This window comes from Pongo pygmaeus, chromosome 14 (genome assembly GCF_028885625.2).
Source record: "Pongo pygmaeus isolate AG05252 chromosome 14, NHGRI_mPonPyg2-v2.0_pri, whole genome shotgun sequence".
NCBI lineage: Eukaryota > Metazoa > Chordata > Mammalia > Primates > Hominidae > Pongo > Pongo pygmaeus.
Genome location: NC_072387.2, coordinates 25,950,746 through 25,973,540, shown reverse-complemented (window position 1 = coordinate 25,973,540; position 22,795 = coordinate 25,950,746). Strand labels below are relative to the sequence as shown.

At 39.2% G+C, this 22,795-nt stretch overlaps 1 protein-coding gene across 8 annotated transcripts in view; it reads right to left on the bottom strand.

Moving 5' to 3' along the window:
- Positions 1 to 22,795, bottom strand: part of ZMYM2 (zinc finger MYM-type containing 2) — a 128,067-nt gene that overhangs the window by 92,845 nt on the left and 12,427 nt on the right. For 5 of the 8 annotated variants that reach the window (XM_063650560.1, XM_063650561.1, XM_054447233.2 and 2 more), the window contains exons 3-4: positions 403 to 904; positions 48 to 141 (exon numbers count right to left, since the gene is read on the bottom strand). In XM_063650560.1, coding sequence (XP_063506630.1) covers positions 48 to 141; positions 403 to 894 — 586 coding nt within the window. In that variant the 5' untranslated portion in view covers positions 895 to 904. Of the gene's footprint in view, positions 1 to 47; positions 905 to 22,795 lie in introns of all 8 variants that reach the window. The other 3 variants (XM_063650558.1, XM_054447228.2, XM_054447229.2) reach the window with 1 other exon arrangement.

The window sequence follows — 22,795 nt, the reverse complement described above, 5'->3', positions numbered from 1 at the left end:
AAAGTTTAAATTCATTTACATGAAGTAGAGTATCTCTTACTGCTTACCAGGATTATGATGAGTTGCAGATTCTCCATTCTGAAAAACGTCTCCTGCCACATTCATTCTACCAGGATTAAAAGGTCCTACTCCAGTCTTGGTCTGTGAAGTTAAAGATGGGGTGTATGTTTGTATATTAACACCAAAATTACTTGACTGCAGTCCGTTAGAGACATCTCCCAAGTTGGTATTCTGCAGTGATGTTACATGTGTAATCATTAAGTTCATATCTCGCCCGTCAGTATTTTCTAATTGGCCATCATTCACAGAGCTTACACCTGTTTCTAAAGTTGTAACATTAGCAATCTGAATTTCAGAGTCTGGTTCTGTGGTGATACCACTATTACCCATTCCTGCATTTACCTTACTTCTTGAAAAACTGGAAGTGGAGAAATCCACATCATTGGTTCTGTTTTTAGTCTCAGGAGGTCTTCGTTCAATAAAATTGGAGGAATTTTTCTCTTGCCCTTGATTTGTTTCCATGTCCTCTTCATCATCAATGACAATTGTCTCACTTACACTTCCCTTCTGAGATGCCAACTCTTTTGAGGAAGGAGTAATTTTGGAATCATTTCCTTGTAGTTCTTCATTTTTTGATGATGTAAATGTTATGGTTCTTTGATCAGCTACCACTGGTACAGAAGGTGGGGGAGGTTGTACAGGTTCGATAAAAACAACATCATCATCATCTTCCACTGACGAGTTCTGAAACTTATTAGATCTAGACACTAAAGGATTAGCTGGACCACTAAATGAGTTTCCTACATTCGTGAGACTAGTTGCCATGGCCGTACTCCCTAATAAAACAGGAGTCTGATCAGTCAATTCTAATCCTCCCACTGAACTTGTGTCCATGCCAAAGAACCTGTTAGGAAAATAGAAAAAAGAATTAAAATGTCAGTATGACTTTTCATGTTACTCTAACTGAAACCATTGATTTAAAGGGTACTTTTATTTTATTTTTATTCTAAATGAAGTGATTCTTGTCTAACATTCAGGAAAATATGTGATATCTATTCATTAATCATTTCATATAGTTTACATGTTAACTTTTGCAGGATAACATGGAAGGCAATTATCCAATTTTTATTGGATAATTAATCATATGCAATATATTCATGGTAATCACATGCAATATATTCCTACCACCACCACCACCTCCTTTCAGGGGTACACTATTTACTCCATAAAATTTAACACTAAAAATATGGATAAATCCTCCCACACATCTGAACAAGAAAAAAAAAATCAAAATCTGACAAAAAATAATTACTTCATTATACACTTATCCCATTTATTCACTGCATCACATAATCCTTTCCCTTACCTTATCTTTTTTGGGGGGTGGGGAAGGACAGGGTCTCGTTCTGTCACCCAGCCTGGAGTGCAGCGTTGTGATCATGGCTCACTACAGCCTCGACCTCCCAGGTTAAGGCGATCCTCCCACCTCCAAGTAGCTGGGACTACAGGCCATCGCCACCACACCTGGCTAATTTATTTTATTTTATTTTTTTTGGTAGAGACGAGGTCTCACTATGTTGCCCTGGCTGGTCTCAAAATTCCTAGGCTCAAGAGATCCCCTGAACTTGGCCTCAGCCTCCCAAAGTGCTGGGATTACAGGCATGGGCCATTGTGCCTGGCCATCTCATCTTTTTTTAACCCACTTTTCTCATATTCTCTGGCTCCCATTAATTCTACAATCAAATCTTCCTGAAAATCTTAATCTTTCTTGACCCTATCCAGAAAGCATAAATTCTTTTTTTTGCCAGGCACTATACTGTGTGCTTTATATCCCAGTAGCAGGCTGAATAAAGGTCACCAAAGACATCAGGTCCCCATTCCTGGAACCTACAACGTTACCTTACATGGAAAAAGGAACTTTGCAGATATGATTAACGTTAAGGATTTTCAAGTGAGATTATATGGGATTACCTGGGTGGGTCACAAATGCACCCACAAGTACCCTTATAAAAGACATGCAAAGGGAAACTACAAGTAAAAGAGAAGGCAGTGTGACCATTGGGAGGCTGAGGTGGGCAGATCACTTGAGCCCACGAGTTTGAGACCAGCCTGGGCAACACGAAAAAACCCCATCTCTACAAAAAATACAAAAATTAGCCAGGCGTGGTAGCACATGCCTGCAGTCCCAGCTACTCAGGAGGCTGAAGAGGAGAATCATCTGAGGCCGGGAGTTTGAGGCTGAAGCCAGCCATGATTGTGCCCCTGCGCTCCAGCCTGAGCTACAGAGTGAGACCCTGTCTCAAAATGAAAAAATGAAAAAAGAAAAGAAAAGAAATTCTGGCTTACAGATGCTAACTCTCTTGTCCAAGTCACACAGCTAGGTTGAATACCCAGGTCTCTAAAATTCAAGAGTTCAAAACTCATCATTCTGCTATATTCAATTAATATTTTCTAAGCACCTCCTATATGCCAGGTTGTGCTGAAGTCAAAGAAAATAGCAGAGTTAAGAAGATAACCTCAGGCCAGACACAATGGCTCATACCTATAATCCTAGCATTTTGGGAGGCTGAGGTGGGAGGACTGCTTGAGCCCAGGAGTTTGAGACCAGCCTGAGCAACATAACAAGACCTCAAACCTACTAAATACTAAAATTTAAAAATCAGCCAGTCATGGTGGCGCACATCTGTAGTCCTGGCTACTTAGGAGGCTGAGGCAGGAGGATCACTTGACCCCAGGAGTTCGAGGTTGCAGTGAGCTATGATTGTGTCACTATATTTCTGCCTGGGCAACAGAGTAAACCCTGTCTCAAAAGAAAACACATACATATACATACATACATACACACACACACACACACACACACACACACACAGAGAAAAGTTCTAGAACAAAGTTACTGAGCAAATGGAGATGAGACAGATCATGGGCTCAAGTGGTAATATCACTAATTCTGAACAAGAACCATTTTGATCTCACAGATCAAACTTGGGGGGCAAAATGCAAGGGAAACCAACTAGAAGAGGTAAAACTGAAGGGCAAGTATAGACTATAGATTAAATTGTAGATAGGATGAAAAGGAAGTTGAAGTGGCTTATATACAGTGGTTTGGCCTAATTTTCATAGTGTATTATCTGAAAAGATGAGGAGGTACTGGCTATATAGTTCTTAAAGGCTGGTTTAAAAACACTTCATTTAAAGAGCCTCTGAAAGGATAAAAAAGAGACTAATATGTATTGCTTTGATTTACAGATGACAGTGGTAGAGGCATTTTTCACTGTACGTCTCGTAGCATTTTCTTAATTTTGGGCCACATGATTTATCACTTTTTTTTAAAACTAAATTAAAAAATTTTTAAACAGAATAACAGAAGGTGAAGAGATAACTAGTTTGGTGATCAGAGAACATTTCTTTAAGCAAGTGACATTTACACTGAAATACGAAATGATAAGATTCAGCTGTGAGAAAACTGGGGCCAGGATATTCCAGGCAAAGAAAACAGCTTCTACAAAGCCTAGAGGGAATGAAGTTGGCCAATCCAAGCAGCAGAATAAAGCCAATGTGGCAGATCAAAGTAGGAAGCAAAGAGGAGGATAAAATGAGATAAACAGGCAGAGAATAACACATCAAGGCCAACTAGCTAATTCATTAATTACATTTAACAGATTTACAGAGCACCTAGTATGCACAAGATACTTTCTAGGCACATGGGAAAAATCAGTAATCAAAACAGGTAAACAGCCCCGCCTAAGCTTAGAAAGCATTAATTCTAACTAAAGGTGAAAGTTTGGATTTTACTGGAACAGGAAACATTGCCATGTTTTCAGCAAAGAGGTGATACAATCTCAGGTTTTAAATAGATGACTGTGGCTGCTATGTGGGAACAAGAGGGAAAAACTGGAAGCAAAGAAACAAACTAGATGGCCATTGAAATGGTGCAAGTGAGAGATGACAGTGGCTGAAAAAGGGTGGTGATGGGAGATGAGAAAAAGTGAACAGATTAGGGTATTTTAAAAGCAAGATCTCTTACTGACATGAAAAAAAATCTACAAGGTATACTGATGAGTTTTAAAAGTTACAGAACACTCATGGAGATAGAGTAGAAGGATGCTTAGCAAAGGCTGAGAAGGGTAGTGGCGAGGTGTGGGTTAATGGGCACAAAAAAATAGAATAAGACCTATTATTTGATAGCAGAACAGGGTGACTATAGTCAATAATAATCTAATTGTACATTTTAAAATAAGAGTATAACTGGATTATTTGCCACACAAAGGATAAATAGTTGAAGGGATATTCCATTCTCCATGATGTGATTATCACACAATGCATGTCTGTATCAAAACATCTCATGTAGACGGGCAGAGGCTGAGGCAGGCAGATCACTTGAGGTCTGCAGTTAGAGACCAGTCTGGCCAACATGGTGAAACCCCATCTCTACTAAAAATACAAAAATTAGCTGGGCATGGTAGCATGCACCTGTAATTCCAGCTACTCAGGAGGCTGAGGCATGAAAATCGCTTGAACCTGGGACATGGAGGTTGCAGGGAGCGGAGACTGCACCACTGCACTCCAGCCTGGGTGATGGCGTGAGACTCTGTCTCCAAAACAAAAACAAAAACAATCTCATATAACTCATAAATACACCTACAGTGTACCCACAAAAACACCTACAAAGTACCCACAAAAATTAAAAATTAGAAAGTTATAGAACACAAAGAAAATTACTACTGTGATGTTATGCATATCCCAAAAACCTATATATACGCTATTTTCCCTGAAGTATATATATTTGTACATAAATTCATGGGGGAAAAAAACTCCTGAGAGGATCACATCATACTGACAGAAGTAGTTTGCTAGGAAGGGCAGAAGTTTAGGCAGGGGAGGGTGAGTGGTCAATCAGATGCACTTTGTTTTCTGCTTTAATCTAGAGTTTCATGCAGCTAAGCACCTGACTGAATAAAGGAAGGAAAAGGAGTCAGTAGCGGAAGATGATATACAGTTGACAAAATTCTAGTCAAAGATGCAATCTCCAGATACAAAAAGAGATGCAGAATAAGCACTTTTCACAGACATCAAATATGGGTATACTTACTTTTTAATGAATCATTAATTTGTCTTTTCTTTTCTTTTTTTTTTTTTGAAATGGAGTCTCTGTCACCCAGGCTGGAGTGCAGTGGCGTGATCGATCTTGGCTCACCGCAACCTGCACCTCCTGGGTTCAAGCACTTCTCCTGCCTCAGCCTCCTGAGTAGCAGGTACCACAGGCATGCGCCACCACGCCCAGCTAATTTTTTGTATTTTTAGTAGAGACGGGGTTTCACCATGTTGGCCAGGATGGTCTCCATCTCTTGACCTCGTGATCCACCCACCTCAGCCTCCCAAAGTGCTGGAATTACAGGTGTGAGCCACCATGCCCAGCCATAACTTGTCTTTTCACTGACTCTCTAAGACCTAACACAATGCTTGAGCACAGAGTAGACAATTGTCCCAAATATTTGTGGAAAGATCAGAAACCAAAGCCAATTATGTTCACTTTAACTATCAAAGTTATTTTTAAGTAATAGCATTATTTAGCTATCCAAGTATACACTCTAGCCCTTTAGTTTATATATGCTGTATTATTCTCTGACCATAAACCAAGTTCTAGTGTCAGAAGGGCACTGTTCCACCACTCAACAAAGTAAGAAAATGAAATATTTTCAAAAACATACAGTATTTTACAGAATACCAAGGTCTTATTTTATTCTCACGTAACTGTGACAACCCCTTTGAGTTAAAAAAACAGAATTTTTTTCTATAATAAAACAGCAGCTCACACATTAATTAAAACTGCCCAAGGTCCCAAGACAGTAAAGGATTCACAACTATACACAGAGCTCGGTTTCAAAACCAGTCTCTATTCCTCTCAATGAAAGAGCTGTGTGTCTATCTGCTGTCAGATGAAAGACATGCTGCGACTGAAAAATGTCAAAAGATACATTTATCACTGCTTTAAAGAAAATGGGCTGAGAGCAGTGGCTCACGCCTGTAATCCCAACACTTTGGGAGGCTGAGGCAAGAAGATTGTTTGAGCTCTGGAGTTCAAGCCCAACCTGGGCAACATGGTGAAACCCTGTCTCTACTAAAATACAAAAATTAGGCTGGGCACGGTGGCTCACGCCCGTAACCCTAGCACTTTGAGAGGCTGAGGCGAGCAGATTGTCTGAGCTCAGGAGTTCGAGACCAGCCTGGCCAATATGACAAAAACCCATCTTTCCTACATATATATATATATATATATATACACACACACACACACACACAAAAGTAGCAGGGGGCTCGGGTGCAGTGGCTCACGCCTGTAATCCCAGCACTTTGGGAGGCCCAGGTGGGCGGATCACGAGGTCAGGAGTTTGAGACCAGCCTGGCCAAAACAGTGAAACCCCATGTCTACCAAAAATACAAAAAATTAGCCAGGCGTGGTGACAGGCGCCTTTAATCCCAGCTACTCGGGAGGCTGAGGCAGGAGAATAGCTTGAACCTAGGAGGTGGAGTCTGCAGTGAGCTGAGATTGCGCCACTGCACTCCAGCCTGGGCAACGGTGAGAGACTCTGTCTCAAGAAAAAAAAATAAGAGCTGCATTGTTTATTTACATTATTAATATTTAATTTCATTTTGCTTAATAGCTATGAATATTTAAATCCTGACCTCTGCCATTTTCTTGCTGTGGTTTTAAGCAGCTTACTTACCTGTTGAGGATTTTATTTTATTTTATTTTATTTTATTTTTTTTTTGAGACGGAGCCTTGCTCTCTTGCCCAGGCTGCAGGCTGGAGTGCAGTGGCACGATCACAGCTCACTGCAACCTCCACCTCACAGGTTCAAGCAATTTTCCTGCCTCAGCCTCCTGAGTAGCTGGGATTACAGGCATGAGCCACCATGCCCGGCTAACTTTTTTGTATTTTTAGTAGAGACGGGGTTTCACCATGTTGGCCAGACTGGTCTCGAACTCCTGACCTCAAGTGATCCACCTGCCTTGGGCTTCCAAAGTGCTGGGATTACAGGTGTGAGCCACCGTGCCCCGCTGAGGATTTTTTTTTAATCTGTACAAGTGATATAATAATGATTCTACTTCAAGGGGCTGCTATAGTGTTTGACATGAATATTTGGTCCACAATAACCATTAAAAGAATGTTAGTTATTACTGATGACAGTACTTGTATTTAAAAAATTTTAATTGAATTAGTTATGACAATTTTGAATGAAAATGTTATCCAGTATATTTCAATTTTTAAAACTTTCTGTAATAGAAATGTTAAAAATTTTGTTTTTTCAAATTTATTTAAAAGTAACTAAAGGACTTATCTGAAACTTTCTCCTTAGTATATCTTATTTTTGCTATAAACAAGCTTTCCCTATTAAGGAACTGTCTTAGAGTAATGATGTTTATATTTTAATTTCTGAAATAAAGTCTTAGGATATGAAGTAGTAATTTATAGGTCTTTGGGTAAAGTAAATAATCACCCCTCTTTTTTTTGCTTTGTTTTTGTTTGTTTTTTCTGAGATGGCGATCTTTCTATGTTGCCCATGCTGGACTCCTGGGCTCAAGTGATTCTCCTGCCTGTGTAGCTAGGACTATAGATGTGTGCTGGGTTAAGCTTTTAAACAGAATTATCCTTTTTTTTTTTTTTTTTTTTTTGAGAAAGAGTCTGGCTCTATTGCCTAGGCTGGAGTGCAGTGGTGCGATCTAGGCTCACTGCAACACTGCAACCTCCAACTCCTGGACTCAAGGGATCCTCCTGTCTCAGACTCCTGAGTAACTGGGACCACAGGCACACGCCACACGCCAGGCTGATTTTTTTTGTATTTTTTTTGGCAGAGACAGGGTTTTGCCATGTTGCCCTGGCCTGGTCTCGAACTCCCAAGCTCAAGCAACCTGCCTCCCTCAACCTCCTGAGTAGCTGGGATTTATAGGCACACGCCATCACACCTGGCTTTATTTATTTATTTATTTTTTTTTTTTTTTTGAGACAGAGTCTTACTCTGTTGCCCAGGCTGTAATGCAGTGGTGCAATCTCAGTTCACTGCAACCTCCGCCTCCAGGGTTCAAGTAATTCTTGTGCCTCAGCCTCCCGAGTAGCTGGGACTACAGGCACATGCCACCACGCCCAGCCAAATTTTTCTTTTTTTTTTTCCTTTTTGAGACCAAGTCTCGCCCTGTCGCCCAGGCTGGAGTGCTGTGGCATGATCTCGGCTCACTGCAACCTCTGTCTCCTGGATTCAAGCAATTCTCTGCCTCAGCCTCCTGAGTATCTGGGATTACAGGCGCCACTGTGCCCGGCCACAGCTCTTATTTAAAAAAAAACAAACACAACCATTCAATAAAATAACCAAATCAATATTCAAAATACACAGCTTCAAAAGAAACAGCAAGCCCGAAGTACCAACCTACAATGGGATTTAAAAAACAATGAATGGGGCCAGGCATGGTAGCTCACACCTGTAATCCCAGTACTTTAGGAGACAGAGGCAGGCAGATCACTTGTGTCTAGGAGTTAGAGACCAGCCCTGGTGACTGAGTGAAATCCTGACTCTACAAAAAATACAAAAATTAGCTGGGCGTGGTGGTGCACGTCTGTAGTCCCAGCTACTTCGGGGGCTGAGGTGAGAGGATCGCTTGAGCCAGGGAAGCAGAGGTTGCTGTAAGCAGATAGCAGATATCATGCCACTACACTCTAGCCTGGGCAACAGAGTGAAACCCCGTCTCAACAACAACAAAAAACACAACGAAGCTGAATTTGTGGTTAACATTCACTTGTCATAAGGGAAGTACCTGATCAACATAATGATTTTCACAGAAATGAGATAACAGCTCAGCCCAAATCTACAGATGTTATAAAATGTGTAGGCTTTTAATATATAAGTTATTTGGCTCCTTTGTTTTGGCATACTTAAAACAGAATAAAACCACTTCTGGGGCAGAAAAGCTAGAACTGATTTCACAGTTCCCTCTGGTGGCTGCTATGTGTCAATTCGGTCTCCTTAGAAGAAAATAGTGCAGCCTAAAATAGGTCTTTATTTACCACAGTTAGATCCCTGCAGCAATCTACTTCTCGAAACAGAATAACCATTCAACTATGACAGTTATCTTAAAATCATAGACCGTAAATAATATTGGTCACTTCTACATATCATAGAAATAATGTTTCAACCAGAAAACATCTACTTAGTCCTTTAAAGAAAGACAATCCAATTAGAAGTTGACCACTTCTCCATTATCAAAGTAAAATCTACTCCATGTAGCCGCCACTCTTCTACCTCCAGTCAATTCTAACCAGCTATTTAAGACTAAACAAATAACTTATCTGAGTTTCCATTTTACTACAGTAAATGGTATAAAAATAGTTCACATGGCTTTTCTTCTAATTCGAAGGTATAACTGGATGTGAAAACCACTTAGCACACTCCTAAATACTTACCTAACTCCTAAACAATTACCAGACAACTGGTGCTTGTACCTCAGAATTTCAGTAAGTTTCCAATTAATTTTTAAGCTGCCTTGTGATACTCCACATTATAAATCATAAATGCTTTCAGTTCTATTTGGTCTTTATTTTGATTCGGTGAGAATTAACACAACAGTTGATGTTGTCACGAAAAAACAACGAAAAGGTGATAGTTAAAATATAAATGTTCATATATTAGTATCAAGAAAATATTAGTACTTGCTGAAAAAGGCTGATGAACCTTCAAAAAACAAAATCACAAAAAGCACTTCAAAGTGCTTCAACAAAAGTATTTATCATCTTCTCCCTTACAAGCCTATCTAAACGCTTTCTAAGTATCGTTAAAGAATTACAAAGAAAGCTAAAGTGAACTCTTTTTTACAGCAAAGAGTATTATAAGTCAGTATGTATTCATGGCACTTATAATAGTTCTGAGTTAATATGACAAATTTAAAATGTTAAGAATAAAAATTCCTGGCCGGGCACAGTGGCTCACGCCTGTAATCCCAGCACTTTCGGATGCCATGGCGGGCAGATCTATTGAGCCCGCAGTTGGAGACCAGCCTGGGCAACATGGAGAAACCCCGACTCTACAAAAAATAAGAAAATCAGATGGGCATAGTGATGCACGCCTGTGGTCCCAGCTACTTATGGGACTGAGGCGGGAGGATCACTTGAGCCCAGGAGGTCGAGGCTGCAGTGAGCTAAGATTGCACCACTGCACACTAGCCTGGGCAAGAGAGTGAGACTCTATCTCAAAAAAGAAAAAAATAATAAAAAATAAAAATTCCTAATAAAATAGGAAGAAGGAATTATAGGAAGAATTATTAAAAGCATTATCATTAAAGTCAAGAATAAGACAAGAACATTCTTCTACTATTACCATATAGCACTGTTATAGAAGTAACAGCCAATGTGATTACACAAAAAAGAAATGAAGAAATATAAAAATGTGAGGCCAGGCACAGCGGCTCATGCCTGTAATCCCAGCACTTTGGGAGGCCGAGGTAGGCGGATCATCTGAGGTCAGGAGTTTGAGACCAGCCTGGCCAACACAGCAAAACCTCATCTCTATTAAAAATTACATCTCTACAAAAATTAGCCGTGCCATAGTGGCACACGCCTGTAATTCCAGCTATTCCAGAGGCTGAGGCAGGAGAATTGCTTAAACATGGGAGGCAAAGGTTGCAGTGAGCCAAGATTGTGCCACTGCACTCCAACATGGGCGACAGAATGAGACTCCATCTCAAAAAAAAAAAAGTGAAAGTGGGGGAAATATTATATACAAATTATACAATTCTTTACCCTCAAAGACCCAAAAGATTTACCTGAAAAACTATTATAGACAGTGAGTTTATATAGTAAAATAATTGTATCTACATAACAAATTAATATGTAGAAATCAGTCAACTGAACGGCCATAAAATTTTGCTTCCATCCAAAGGTCAACTAAACCTAAAATAAGGTTTTTTTTTTTTTTAAAAAAAAAGGACAAACCTACAAGGAAGGGGAGATAGGAGAGAATTCAAGTGCACTAAAATTTTGGAAGAGGGAAGGCAGATAAGCATGGATTAGTTGTATCTGACTTAGCAGGCCTGAAAAAGGTAAACACTGAACCTACAGGAAGCAAAGTCTTGAAATGAACAAATTACAAATGAAACTGCAGTTAACATTCACTTGTCAAGGTAGGAAGTATCTTCATCAACATAACAATTTCCAGAGGAATGAGGCAACAGTTCAAAATAGAATACTCAACAGGTTCAGGAACCACTGAAAGTAATGGCAAAAACTGCAATTACTTTTGCACCAACCTAATAGCAGCATCTCTTCTCCAAAAGGGATGATGTACTTAGGGCAGCTAATGTTTGGGAGGCCGAGGCAGGTAGATCACTTTAGGTCAGGAGTTCAAGACCAGTCTGGCCAACATGGTGAAACCCCATCTCTACTAAAAATACAAGAATTAGCCAGGCATGGTGGTGCACGCCTGTAATCTCAGCTACTCAGGAGGCTGAGGCATAAGAATCACCTGAACCTGGGAGGCGGAGGTAGCAGTGAACCGAGATCAGGCCACTGCACTCCAGTCTAAGTGACAGAGCGAGACTCTGTCTCCAAAAAAAAAAAAAAAAAAAAAGACAGCTAATAGACAACTCAGTGAAAACTACCGAAAAGCAATTAGAACCTACATTTCCTTTCCCATCCAAATAAATCCACAAGTTTAATCTGTGGAGAAAGTACAAGATTGACTTTGGACAGGAAGATATAAGGCACAGTTCAGGGGCAAAACCTTTATTTCAGTTGAATCTGAGGTATAAAATAAACTGATACATACTCAGTACTGGTGCTGAGACCTAACCTCCACCTAAAACTGCAAGTCACACATCTCCCCATTCAGGAAATTGGAAGGCTCTTTCTGGAAACATGATTTCATAAAAAGATACCCAAGAATGGAGATTTCCCAACAAACATCCACCCAGATCATCCCTTAATGAAGTGTGACATCAACAGTGTACTGTGACCCTCAACGGCTTAGAGTGTCCACACAGCTTTTAGACGTGCGTTCTTAACCACGAACAGACAACCAAGGACTACCTGACAGCTGAGTAAAGATATGAAAGATTGATGAAAACAAATGGGATGAAAAACTCAAGTTGGTAGAAACGGTAACTATCTAAGGGGAAAAAACATTTTAAGAAAATAATATATTCAGAGAGATAAGAAAAGATATCCACAAAAATGAACAGAATGCTAGGAAAAAATTCGTATTTACAGGAGGAAAAAGGTACTCCTCCATGTTAAAAATATGAGTGCAGAAACTTAAAACCCAATAGATGAAAATACCATTTCCCACCTACTGAAACCAGGGCTCCTTGGAGAAATGGTATATTGCAGGTCAGAGGCAGGAAATGTATAAGATTAGCCCAAAACACTTGCTTATAGTAGATAGCAAGAAAGCTACTGAAGACTAATGGAGTTAAAAGGACTCCACAGCCAATATGAATAGGCTCCACCTGGCCAAAGATAGGACAATTTGAACATGAATAAAAATCACTGCAATTAATTAAAACACATCAAATATGTGGTTTGGGGTTTGTTTTGTTTTTGTTTTTTGCTTTTCTTGTTTTTCTGTTTTTTAGAGGCAGGGTCTCACTGGCAACCCCGGCTGGAATGCAATGGCATCATCACAGCTCACTGCAGCCTTGAACTTCTGGACTCAAGTGATTCTCCCATCTCAGCCTCCTGAGAAGCTAGAGCTACAGGAATGTGCCGCCATGCCTAGCTAATTGTTTTATTTCTTATAGAGATGAGGGCTCCCTATGTTGCTCAGGCTAGTCTTGAACTCCTGGCCCTAAGTGATCTTCCCACCTCAGCCTCTCAAAGCACTGGGATTACAGGCATGAGCCACCATGCCCGGCCTCAAATATGCTTAAATCCGTGAATTCATCACGGTACTAATACCAACAAAAACAAACCTAATTCCAAAGCAAGATTCAATAACATAAAGATATCAATTTTCCCTAAATTATCTGCAAACTTACTTTGATCCCAATAAAAATACTAACAGAATTTTTAATTAGATAAACTGATTCTCAAATTTATATGGAAAAATAATCAAGAACAGGAAAATTCTTTTTTTTTTTTTTTTTTTTTGAGACAGAGTCTCGCTCTGTCACCCAGGCTGGAGCGCAGTGGCACAATCTCGACTCACTGCAAACTTCACCTCCTGGGTTCAAGTGATTCTTGTCCCTCAGCCTCCCAAGTAGCTAGGATTACAGGCACCCGCCACCATGCCCAGCTAACTTTTTGTATTTTTAGTAGAGACAGGGTTTCACCATGTTGGCCAGGCTGGTCTCCAACTCCTGACCTCAAGTGATCTGCCTGCCTTGGCATCCCAAAGTGCTGGGATTATAAGCGTGAGCTATGACGCCCAGCCAAGAACAGGAAATTCTAAAAAGAGATGAGTAACAGAAGAAACTAGCATATTATGAAGCTACAATAAATAAAACAGTGAGGTAGGGAATAAGAAAAGATGGACCAGACAGACAAAAAAAGTCTGAAATAGACCCAATATATCAAGGAATTTAGTATACAATGAAATTTCAATAGGGTATATAAATTTTTCAGAAAAGTAGTATAAAACAACTGGGAAGCAACTGAGAAATATTACTTTGAATTCTTGTCTCACACCGAAAAGAAATTTCAATATAAAAATAAAAATTTGGGGAGCCACCTACTCCTCATCATACATAAACGTTAATACAAGATAAAGTCTTAAATTTAAAAATTATTTAATAAAAAATTTAATGTAAAAATAAATTACAAGAATACCAAATTTATTTTTATAATTTTAAAGTTACAAGATCCTCGTAAATCTGACATAAAAAAACAGATGAAATAACAAATTTTTAAAAAAGAAAAAATACAGATGAAGACAGTGACTTTAGGCGAAATGGTGTGGCAAGAAGTTCTAGGTATGAGTACTTCCACCCAGGCAACCACTGAGAGGGAAAAAATGACTGGAACCAACTACTTTGGATCTCTAGAACCTGACTGTACACCTAAAACAAATACAGGAGCAATGCGGGGAGAGGCTGGTGATCATTCATAAGTTAATAGTACAAACCACTATCCCTCATTCCTCATCCCAACTGAGCTTTGGGAATATCATACTATGTTCTTGGCACAGCTGGCTGTACACAGGGCTGACAGGAACTTTTACCAAAATTTGGGATTGTGTGTTTGGGCTGGTCTGGAGCAGACACTTCCTTGGTTTCAGCCTTCTGGGCAGGAGCAGCTTTCCCTGTAGCATCTATCACAGATTTACTGAGACATGATCGTTTTCTCTTTTCTATGCAGATATTTAAGGAAATTGTTGTCAGGTCACTACCTCACCACAGAGATAATGGAACAGAAACTCCAGTGCCTACAAACAAGAAACATAAACTGGGCAAAAAAAAAAAAAAAGTGCAGAAAAAGTCACGTGAACAGCTCTATCCCTCAACAAGTAAAAAATCTGCGATCTATAAAGACTGGGAGAATCAGATTTCCAAAGTTAACAAAACATTTGAAGAAACAATGGCTGAAAACTGCCCTAATATGATGATGATAAATCTACATATCCAAGAAGCTCAATGAACTCCAAAAGCAGGATAAACTCAAAGATATCCATGTCTAGACACATTGTGGACCTCAAAGAGAGCAGAAATTTTGAAAGCAGCAAGAGAGAAGAGACTCATCTGGTTCAAGGGATCCTCATTAGATTATCTAGATTATCATTATCAGCATATTTTTCATCAGAAACTATAGAAGCCAGAAGTCAGTGGGATGACATATTTAAAGTGTTAATAGAAAGAGAGGGGAAAAAAAAAAAATCTGTCAGCCAAGAATTCTATATGCAGCAAAAAATCCCTCCAAAAATAAGGAGAAACTAAGATATTTCCAAATAAGCAAAAGCAGAAAGAAGTTCATTTCCTGCAGACCTGCCTGACATTAAATGCTGAAGAGAGTTCTTCCAGCAAAAATGATAAAACACTGAAGAGTAACTCAACATGGTAAGAAGAAATAAAGAATATGAGTGAAGAGATAACAGAAAAGAAATAACAGAAAAGTCAGCGGTAACGTACTTTAGGTTTATAATTAATTTTTTTATATGATATAAAAGATAAAGGCATAAAACAGTAATTTTAGGCTGGGAGCAGTGGCTCACACCTGTAATCCCAGCACTTTGGGAGGCCAAGGCAGGCAGATCACCTGAGGTCGGGAGTTTGAGACCAGCCTGACCAACATGGAGAAACCCCATCTCTACTAAAAATACAAAATTAGCCGGCGTGGTGGCACATGCCTGTAATCCCAGCTACTCGGCCGGGTGAGGCAGGAGAATCACTTGAACTCAGGAAGCGGAGGTTGTGGTGAGCCAAGATTGCACCATTGCACTCCAGCCTGGGCAACAAGAGCGAAACTTCGTCTCAAAAAAAAACCCCAAAAAACAGTAATTTTAAATTTATATTAATGAGCACACAATATATACAGATGTAATCTATGACAATAATATCACAAAGGAAGAGGACAGAGAAGTATAGCAGTAGAGTGTTTGTATACTTCTGAAACCAAATTATTTGCAATATGTTATTACAAATTTAATCTTCTGTTTGGTGGTTCTATCCATTTTTGGAAGGGTATAATGGCTATTTTAATCCCCAAGGTAACCACTTAAAAAATACTTTCAGGTTGGGCGCAGTGGCTCACGCCTGTAATCCCAGAACTTTGGGAGGCCAAGGTGGGAGGATCACTGGGTCAGGAGTTCAAGATCATCCTGCCTAACTCGGTGAAACCCCGTCTCTACTAAAAATACAAAAACATTAGCCAGGAGTGGTGGCGGGCACCTGTAGTCACAGCTACTCGGGAGGCTGAGGCAGGAGAATGGCATGAACCCGGGAGGCGGAGCTTGCAGTGAGCCGAGACTGCACCACTGCACTCCAGCCCGGGTGACAGAGCGAGACCTCGTCTCAAAAAAAAAAAAAAAAAAACACTTTTAAAATATATAGAAAAGAAGGAAATCAAATGGCACACTAGAGAAAAATTTAACATAAAAAGCAATAATAGAAGAAATGCAAAGGGTTGGCCAGGCGCGGTGGCTCATGCCTGTAATCCCAGCACTTTGGGAGGCTGAGGTGGGTGGACCACAAGGTCAGGAGATCGAGACCATCCTGGCTAACACAGTGAAACCCCGTCTCTACTAAAAATACAAAAGAATTAGCCAGGCATGGTGGCGGACGCCTGTAGTCCCAGCTACTGAGGAGGCTGAGGCAGGAGAATGGCGTGAACCCGGGAGGCGGAGCTTGCAGTGAGCCGAGATCGCGCCACTGCACTCCAGCCCGGGTGACAAAGTGAGACTCTGTCTCAAAAAAAAAAAAAAAAAAAAAAGAAATGGAAAGGAAAAAACATAAGACATGCAGAAAACAGCAAAATGGCAGAGGTAAATCCTTATGAAGACTTACCTTAGATATAAATGGATTAAATTATAATAAAAGATACACTGGCAGACTGAATTTTTAAAAACACGATCCATCTATATGCTGTCTACAAAAGATTCACTTTAGGGCCGGGCACCATGGCTCACGCCTGTAATCCCAACACTTTGGGAGCCCAAAGCAGGAGGATCACCTGAGCCCAGGAGTTTGAGACCAACCTAGGCAACAAAGTGAGATCCCATCTCAATTTAAAGAAAAAGAAAAAGATTCACTTCAGATACAAAGATATAGAATAGCTGAGTACTATTTTCTGTTAGGATAGAAAACCTAATATATGCAAATATTAACCAAATGAGAATTGGAGTGGCTATACTAATCAGAAATTAACTTTAAATCAAAAAAGGTTATAAGAGACAAAGGACATTACATATTGATGAAAGGTTCATTCTAGCAAGAAGATACAGCAGTTCTAACATATAGATACCTAACAACCAAGCACCAAAATATATTAAAGCAAAAATTACCAGAATTAAAAGGAGAGATAGACACAAAACTCTATGATAATAGCTGAAGACTTCATTATACCCTTCCAAAAATGGATAGAACCACCAAACAGAAGATCAGTAAGGAAATGGAAGGGGCTTAAACAACACTATAAACTACTCAGACCTAAAAGACATATACATACAATAGACTTCTAAAAGGAAGAAAATTCTGACACACGCTATAACATAGAACCACGAGGACATCACGCTACCTGAAAACAGCCAGTCACAAAAAGACAAATACTGCAGGATTCCACTTATGTGAAGTATCTAAAGTAGTCAAATTCATAAACAGAAAGTAAAACGGTGGTTACCACGGGCTGGAGGAGGAGATAATTGGGGAATTGTTGTTTAATAGGTAGAGTTTTGGTTTTATAAAATAAAAAAGGTCTGGAGATCTCCTGTGTGACAATGTGAATATACCGACCAATATTGAGCTGAACACTTAAAAGTGGTTAAAAATAGTAAATTTTATGTTGTTGTTGTTTTTTTTTTACAATTTAAAATAAAAAATAAAGAGAAAAAATAAAGTACCATTTCACATGCACTAGGATTGCTATTTTTCTTTCTTTTTGTTTTTTTTTTTTTTGAGGTGGAGTCTCGCTCTGTCGCCAGGCTGGAGTGCAGTGGCATGATCCTGGCTCACTGCAACCTCTGCCTCCCAGGTTCAAGTGATTCTCCTGCCTCAGCCTCCCAAGTAGCTGGGACTACAGGTGCGCGCCACCACACCCAGTTAATTTTGGTATTTTTACAAAAAATTTTTACCATGTTGGGCAGGATGGTCTCGATTTCTTGACCTCGTGATCTGCCCGCTTCGGCCTCCCAAAGTGCTGGGATTACAGGCATGAGCTACCGTGCCTGGCCTAGGATTGCTATTTTTCTAAAAAAGGAGGTCAGGCGTGGTGGTGCTCACACCTGTAATCCCAATGCTTTGGAAGGCCAAGGTGAAAGAATCAATTGAGGCCAGGAGTTCAAGACCAGGCTGGGCAACATAGCAAGACTCCAGCTCTACATACATACATATATACATACATACATACATACACAAATTTTAAAAATGGAGGAAAACGTTTTTTAAAAAAAGAAAAGTGCTGATAAAGACCTTCAGAAATTCGAACTCTTCTGTATTGCTGGTAAAAATGTAAAATGGTACCACACCATGGAAAACAGTTTAATGGTTCCCCAAAGTCACATGTGGATATTAATCTATGACCCATCAATTTCACTGTGAGATATAAACCCAAAATAACTGAAAGCAATGACTCAAATAGATACTTGTACAACAATGATCACAGAAGCATTTTCACAACGGCCAAAAGGTGAAAACAACCTAAGTGTCCAACAAAGAGTGAATGGATAAATAAAATGTTGGTAAACATATACAGGGGAATATTATACAGCTTTAACAATGAATAAAACTCTGATACATACTACAACATAGATGAACTTTGAAAACATTATGCTAAGTGAAGTAGGCCAGACACAAAAGGACAAATATTGTGATTCCATTCATGAGGTAGTTCGATATAGAAGGTAGAACAGAAGTTACCAGGGGCTTCGGGGAGGGGAGACAAGGAATGCTAATGAGTATGGTTTCTATTTGGGATGATGAAAACATTCTGGCAATGGATAATGTTGATTTTTACAAGAAACTGTGAATGTACTTAATGTCACAAAATTGTGTACCCTTAAAAATGGTAAAAAATGGTCAATTTTATGTTACTATACTTTTTTTTTTATTTTTTAGAAAAGAAGACACCATATGGGGGAAAAAATACCAAAAACAATGATATCCTATGAAAAGAAAAATTTTGTCATATCGTAATAAAATGAAGGCAAAGAGCTCCTACAATCAATGAGATAAACCAACAATCAAATAGAATAAATGACAAAAAATAAACACAGTTCACACACACACAAAAATCACTCTTAAATATGTATCTACAAAAATACTACTTAAATTCTGAAAGGCCACCAATTTTCTCTTATATTAACAAAGGCCCACCAAGTCTTAACAATATCCCATGCAGCAAGACCCCCATTCTGTTAATTGGTACAGTCTCTATAGAGGGCAACTAAAAAAATATTTCTCTGACCAAGCAATTCCACTTTTAGGCATCCATCCAACAGATATATTATCTCATATTTTAAAGAACAGGCCAGGCACAGTGGCTCACGCCTGTAATCCCAGCACTTCGGGAGGCTGAGGCAGGTGGATCACGAGGTCAGGAGTTAGAGACCAGCCTGGCCAACATGGTGAAACCCCATCTCTACTAAAAATACAAAAATTAGCCGGGTGTGGTGGCGGGCGCCTGTAATCTCAGCTACTCAGGAGGCTGAGGCAGGAGAATTGCTTGAACCCGGAAGAGATTGCAGAGAGCCAAGATCACACCACTGCACTCCAGCCTGGGGAACAGAGCAAGACTCCGTCTCAAAAAAAAAAAAAAAAAAGGTAGAAGGATATTCATGGTAAAATCAAAAGATTTAAACAATCCAAATGTCTCAACGCACAATGGATAAAATTAATGATGACAAAGACATACAACAAAACACCATGCAGCACTTCGAAACAATGAAGCAACTCTAAATGGACTTACATGCTAATAAGGATCAACCACACATATAAATTAAGCGTAAACAGCAAGGTATAAAACAATGCATAAACACACCACACACAGTATCTCTGGATAAACACCCAAGAAAATGACAACAGTGGTTTGCCTCTAGGGAAGAGAATTGTGTAGATGAATCAGAGGGAAGAAGAGTGAGTTTTCCTTCTCACTGTTTACCCTCTTCTACCTTTTAAAGTTGGTATCATATGCAAATATACTGGGATTTGATTAGGATTTCACTGAATTTAAGAGATTAATCTGGAGACAAACTAAACATTTTTACATTATGGAAGTCTTCCCTTTCAGACACTGGCACATCTTTCCATTTAAAGTTTTCTTATACGCCCTATGGTAAGGGTATCCAACCTTTTGGCTTCCCTGGGCCACACTGAAAGAACTGTCTTGGGCCACACATAAAATACACTAACACTAATGATAACTGATGAGCTAACAACAACAACAAAAATCCAAAAAAAAACCTCACAATGTTTTAAGAAGGTTTACAAATTTGTGTTGAGCCACACTCAAAGACCTCCTAGGCAGCACGGGACCTGCGGGCCGTGGACTGGACAAGCTTGCCCTATGGTATTGTGTTGGGTTTTTTTCTGTTTTTTTTGTTTTGGTTTGGTTTTGGTTTTTTTTTTTTTTTTGAGATGGAGTTTCGCTCTGTCACCCAGCCTGGAGTGCAGTGGCATGATCTTGGATCACTGCAACCTCTGCCTCCCGGGTTCAGGCAATTCTTCTGCCTCAGCCTCTCGAGTAGCTGGGACTACAGGCGTGCACCACCACGCCCAGCTAATTTTTGTACTTTTAGTAGAAACGGGGTTTCACCATGTTGGCCAGGCTGGTCTTGAACTCTTGACCTCAGGAGATCCACCTGCCTCGGCCTCCCAAAGTGCTGAGATTACAGGCAGAAGCCACCACGCCCAGCCCCTCTATGGTATTGTTTTATAGTTTCCTTCATTAAAGTCTTGCATACTTCTTGTTATAGTTATTCCTATTTCTTACAAAAATAAAATGGATTTCTCCATTACATGAAAAAATTTATATAGCAAAGATACCATAAATATATATACTTGTAGCTGGGCGCAGTGGCTAACGCCTGTAATCTCAGCACTTTGGGAGGCTGAGGTGGGCGGATCACCTGAGGTCAGGAGTTTGAGACTAGCCTGGCCAACATAGTGAAACCCCATCTCTACTAAAAATACAAAACTTAGCCAACCTGGTGGCGGGCACCTGTAATCCCAGCTACTCGGGAGGCTGAGGCAGGAGAATCGCTTGAACCCTGGAGGTAAAGGTTGCAGTGAGCAGAGATCGCACTATTGCACTCCAGCCTGGGTGACAAGAGCGAGACTCCATCTCAAAAAAAAATACACACACACACATATATATATATAATTTGTAACAGCTATAACAAAGAATTGATACTTATACTTCAGCGGAAACACATTAAATTTAGCTTTTGATAATATATAGTGTTGGGAAGAATGTGGAAGAAGTGGTGGAAATGCAGTTGGTATAGAAGAATAACGGAGGGCAATTTGGCAGTTATCTATTAAAATATATAATATGCATACACTCTGACTCAGGAATTCCTATTCTCAGAATCTTCCCTAGAGAAAATACTCATAAATCCGAAGAAAATGCAAGTATATTCCTTGCAGGATTATCTACAATAGCAAAAAATTGGAAATAGACTGTCCATCAAAAGAATGTCCAAGCTGTATTACATCCATGCCATTAAATACTTCACGACAGTTAAAAAGGAGATCTTTCTATATTAACTCTTAAAGACAGCTAGGACATACCACTAAGTGAAAAAAAAAGTTGCGAAAAGATATTTATACTACATGTTTTAAAAGGCATACACAAGATTACTAGATAATTCTTAAGGGTAAATTTAATACACACTAAAGTGATATTCTTAACCTTTGGAGAATGGAGACAGGGACCAGAAAACCAAAGACAGATAACATAAATTATGTATTCACATTGCTTACAATTTAGCCACAAATCTGTTGAACATATCTTTATTAGATACCTAAAACAAAGCTAGTCTGGCTTTAGAAAATGATAGGAACCATTTAATTCATGTACTCAGCTACTAAAAATCCATTCAAGGGTTATGACAGAGTCTAAACAAAAATCCCTTTGATCTAATAAATACATGAATAAATCAATTATTTCATTCAGGGATCTCTAGGGTGTAGAATTTCTAGAGGTAAGAAATAATTTCTTCTCTCCCATAGGACCAAAATTTAACTACAAGGTACTTTCAAGTAATTTTAACTTTCTTTGGGGATCTCATCCATTCCCATGATTTAAAATAATACCCTAATACCCCTAAACTCCTTAATTTATCTCAATCAAGATGTTTCAAAACTCCAAACTGCCTACTCTCTACATCTAGTTTTTTAACTTGCTCTATCCCCTTTTATCTGTACCTCTTCCAGTTTTTGCCATTTCATGATGTTTTGTGTCTAGCGACTCAATAATAGAAATCTGGAGGTCATTCTTGATTTTTTCTCCTTTCTCCCCCTACAGCCTGAAATCATCAACTGCTTATCCTACTTCCAAAATAAATCTCGAAATTGTCCACTTTTACCCATCTCTACTACTATCCTTCTTGCCCGAGAAGTCCATCATTTTTCTGCTGGAATACTGACATTACTTACTATATTCCCCAGAATATCTAAAGAACTTCTTTAAAATGAATCGGCTGGGCATGGTGACTCACGCCTGTAATCCCAACACCTTGTGAGGCTGAGGCGGGCAGATCACCTGAGATCAGGAGTTCGAGACCAGCCTGACCAACATGGAGAAACCCCGTCTCTACTAAAAATACAAAATTAACCTGGTATGGTGGCACATGCCTGTAATCCCAGCTACTTGGGAGGCTGAGATAGGAGATTCGCTTGAACTCCGGAGGCAGAGGTGGTGGTGAGCCGAGATCATACCACTGCACTCCAGCCTGGGCAACGAGAGTGAAACTCCATCTCAAAAAATATATATATATATATATATATTTTATATATATATATTTTTTTATATATATATTATATATATTTATATATTTTTTATATATATTATATATATTTATATATTTTTATATATTTTATATATATAATATATATAATATATAATATATATATAATATATAATATATATTATATATATTATATATAT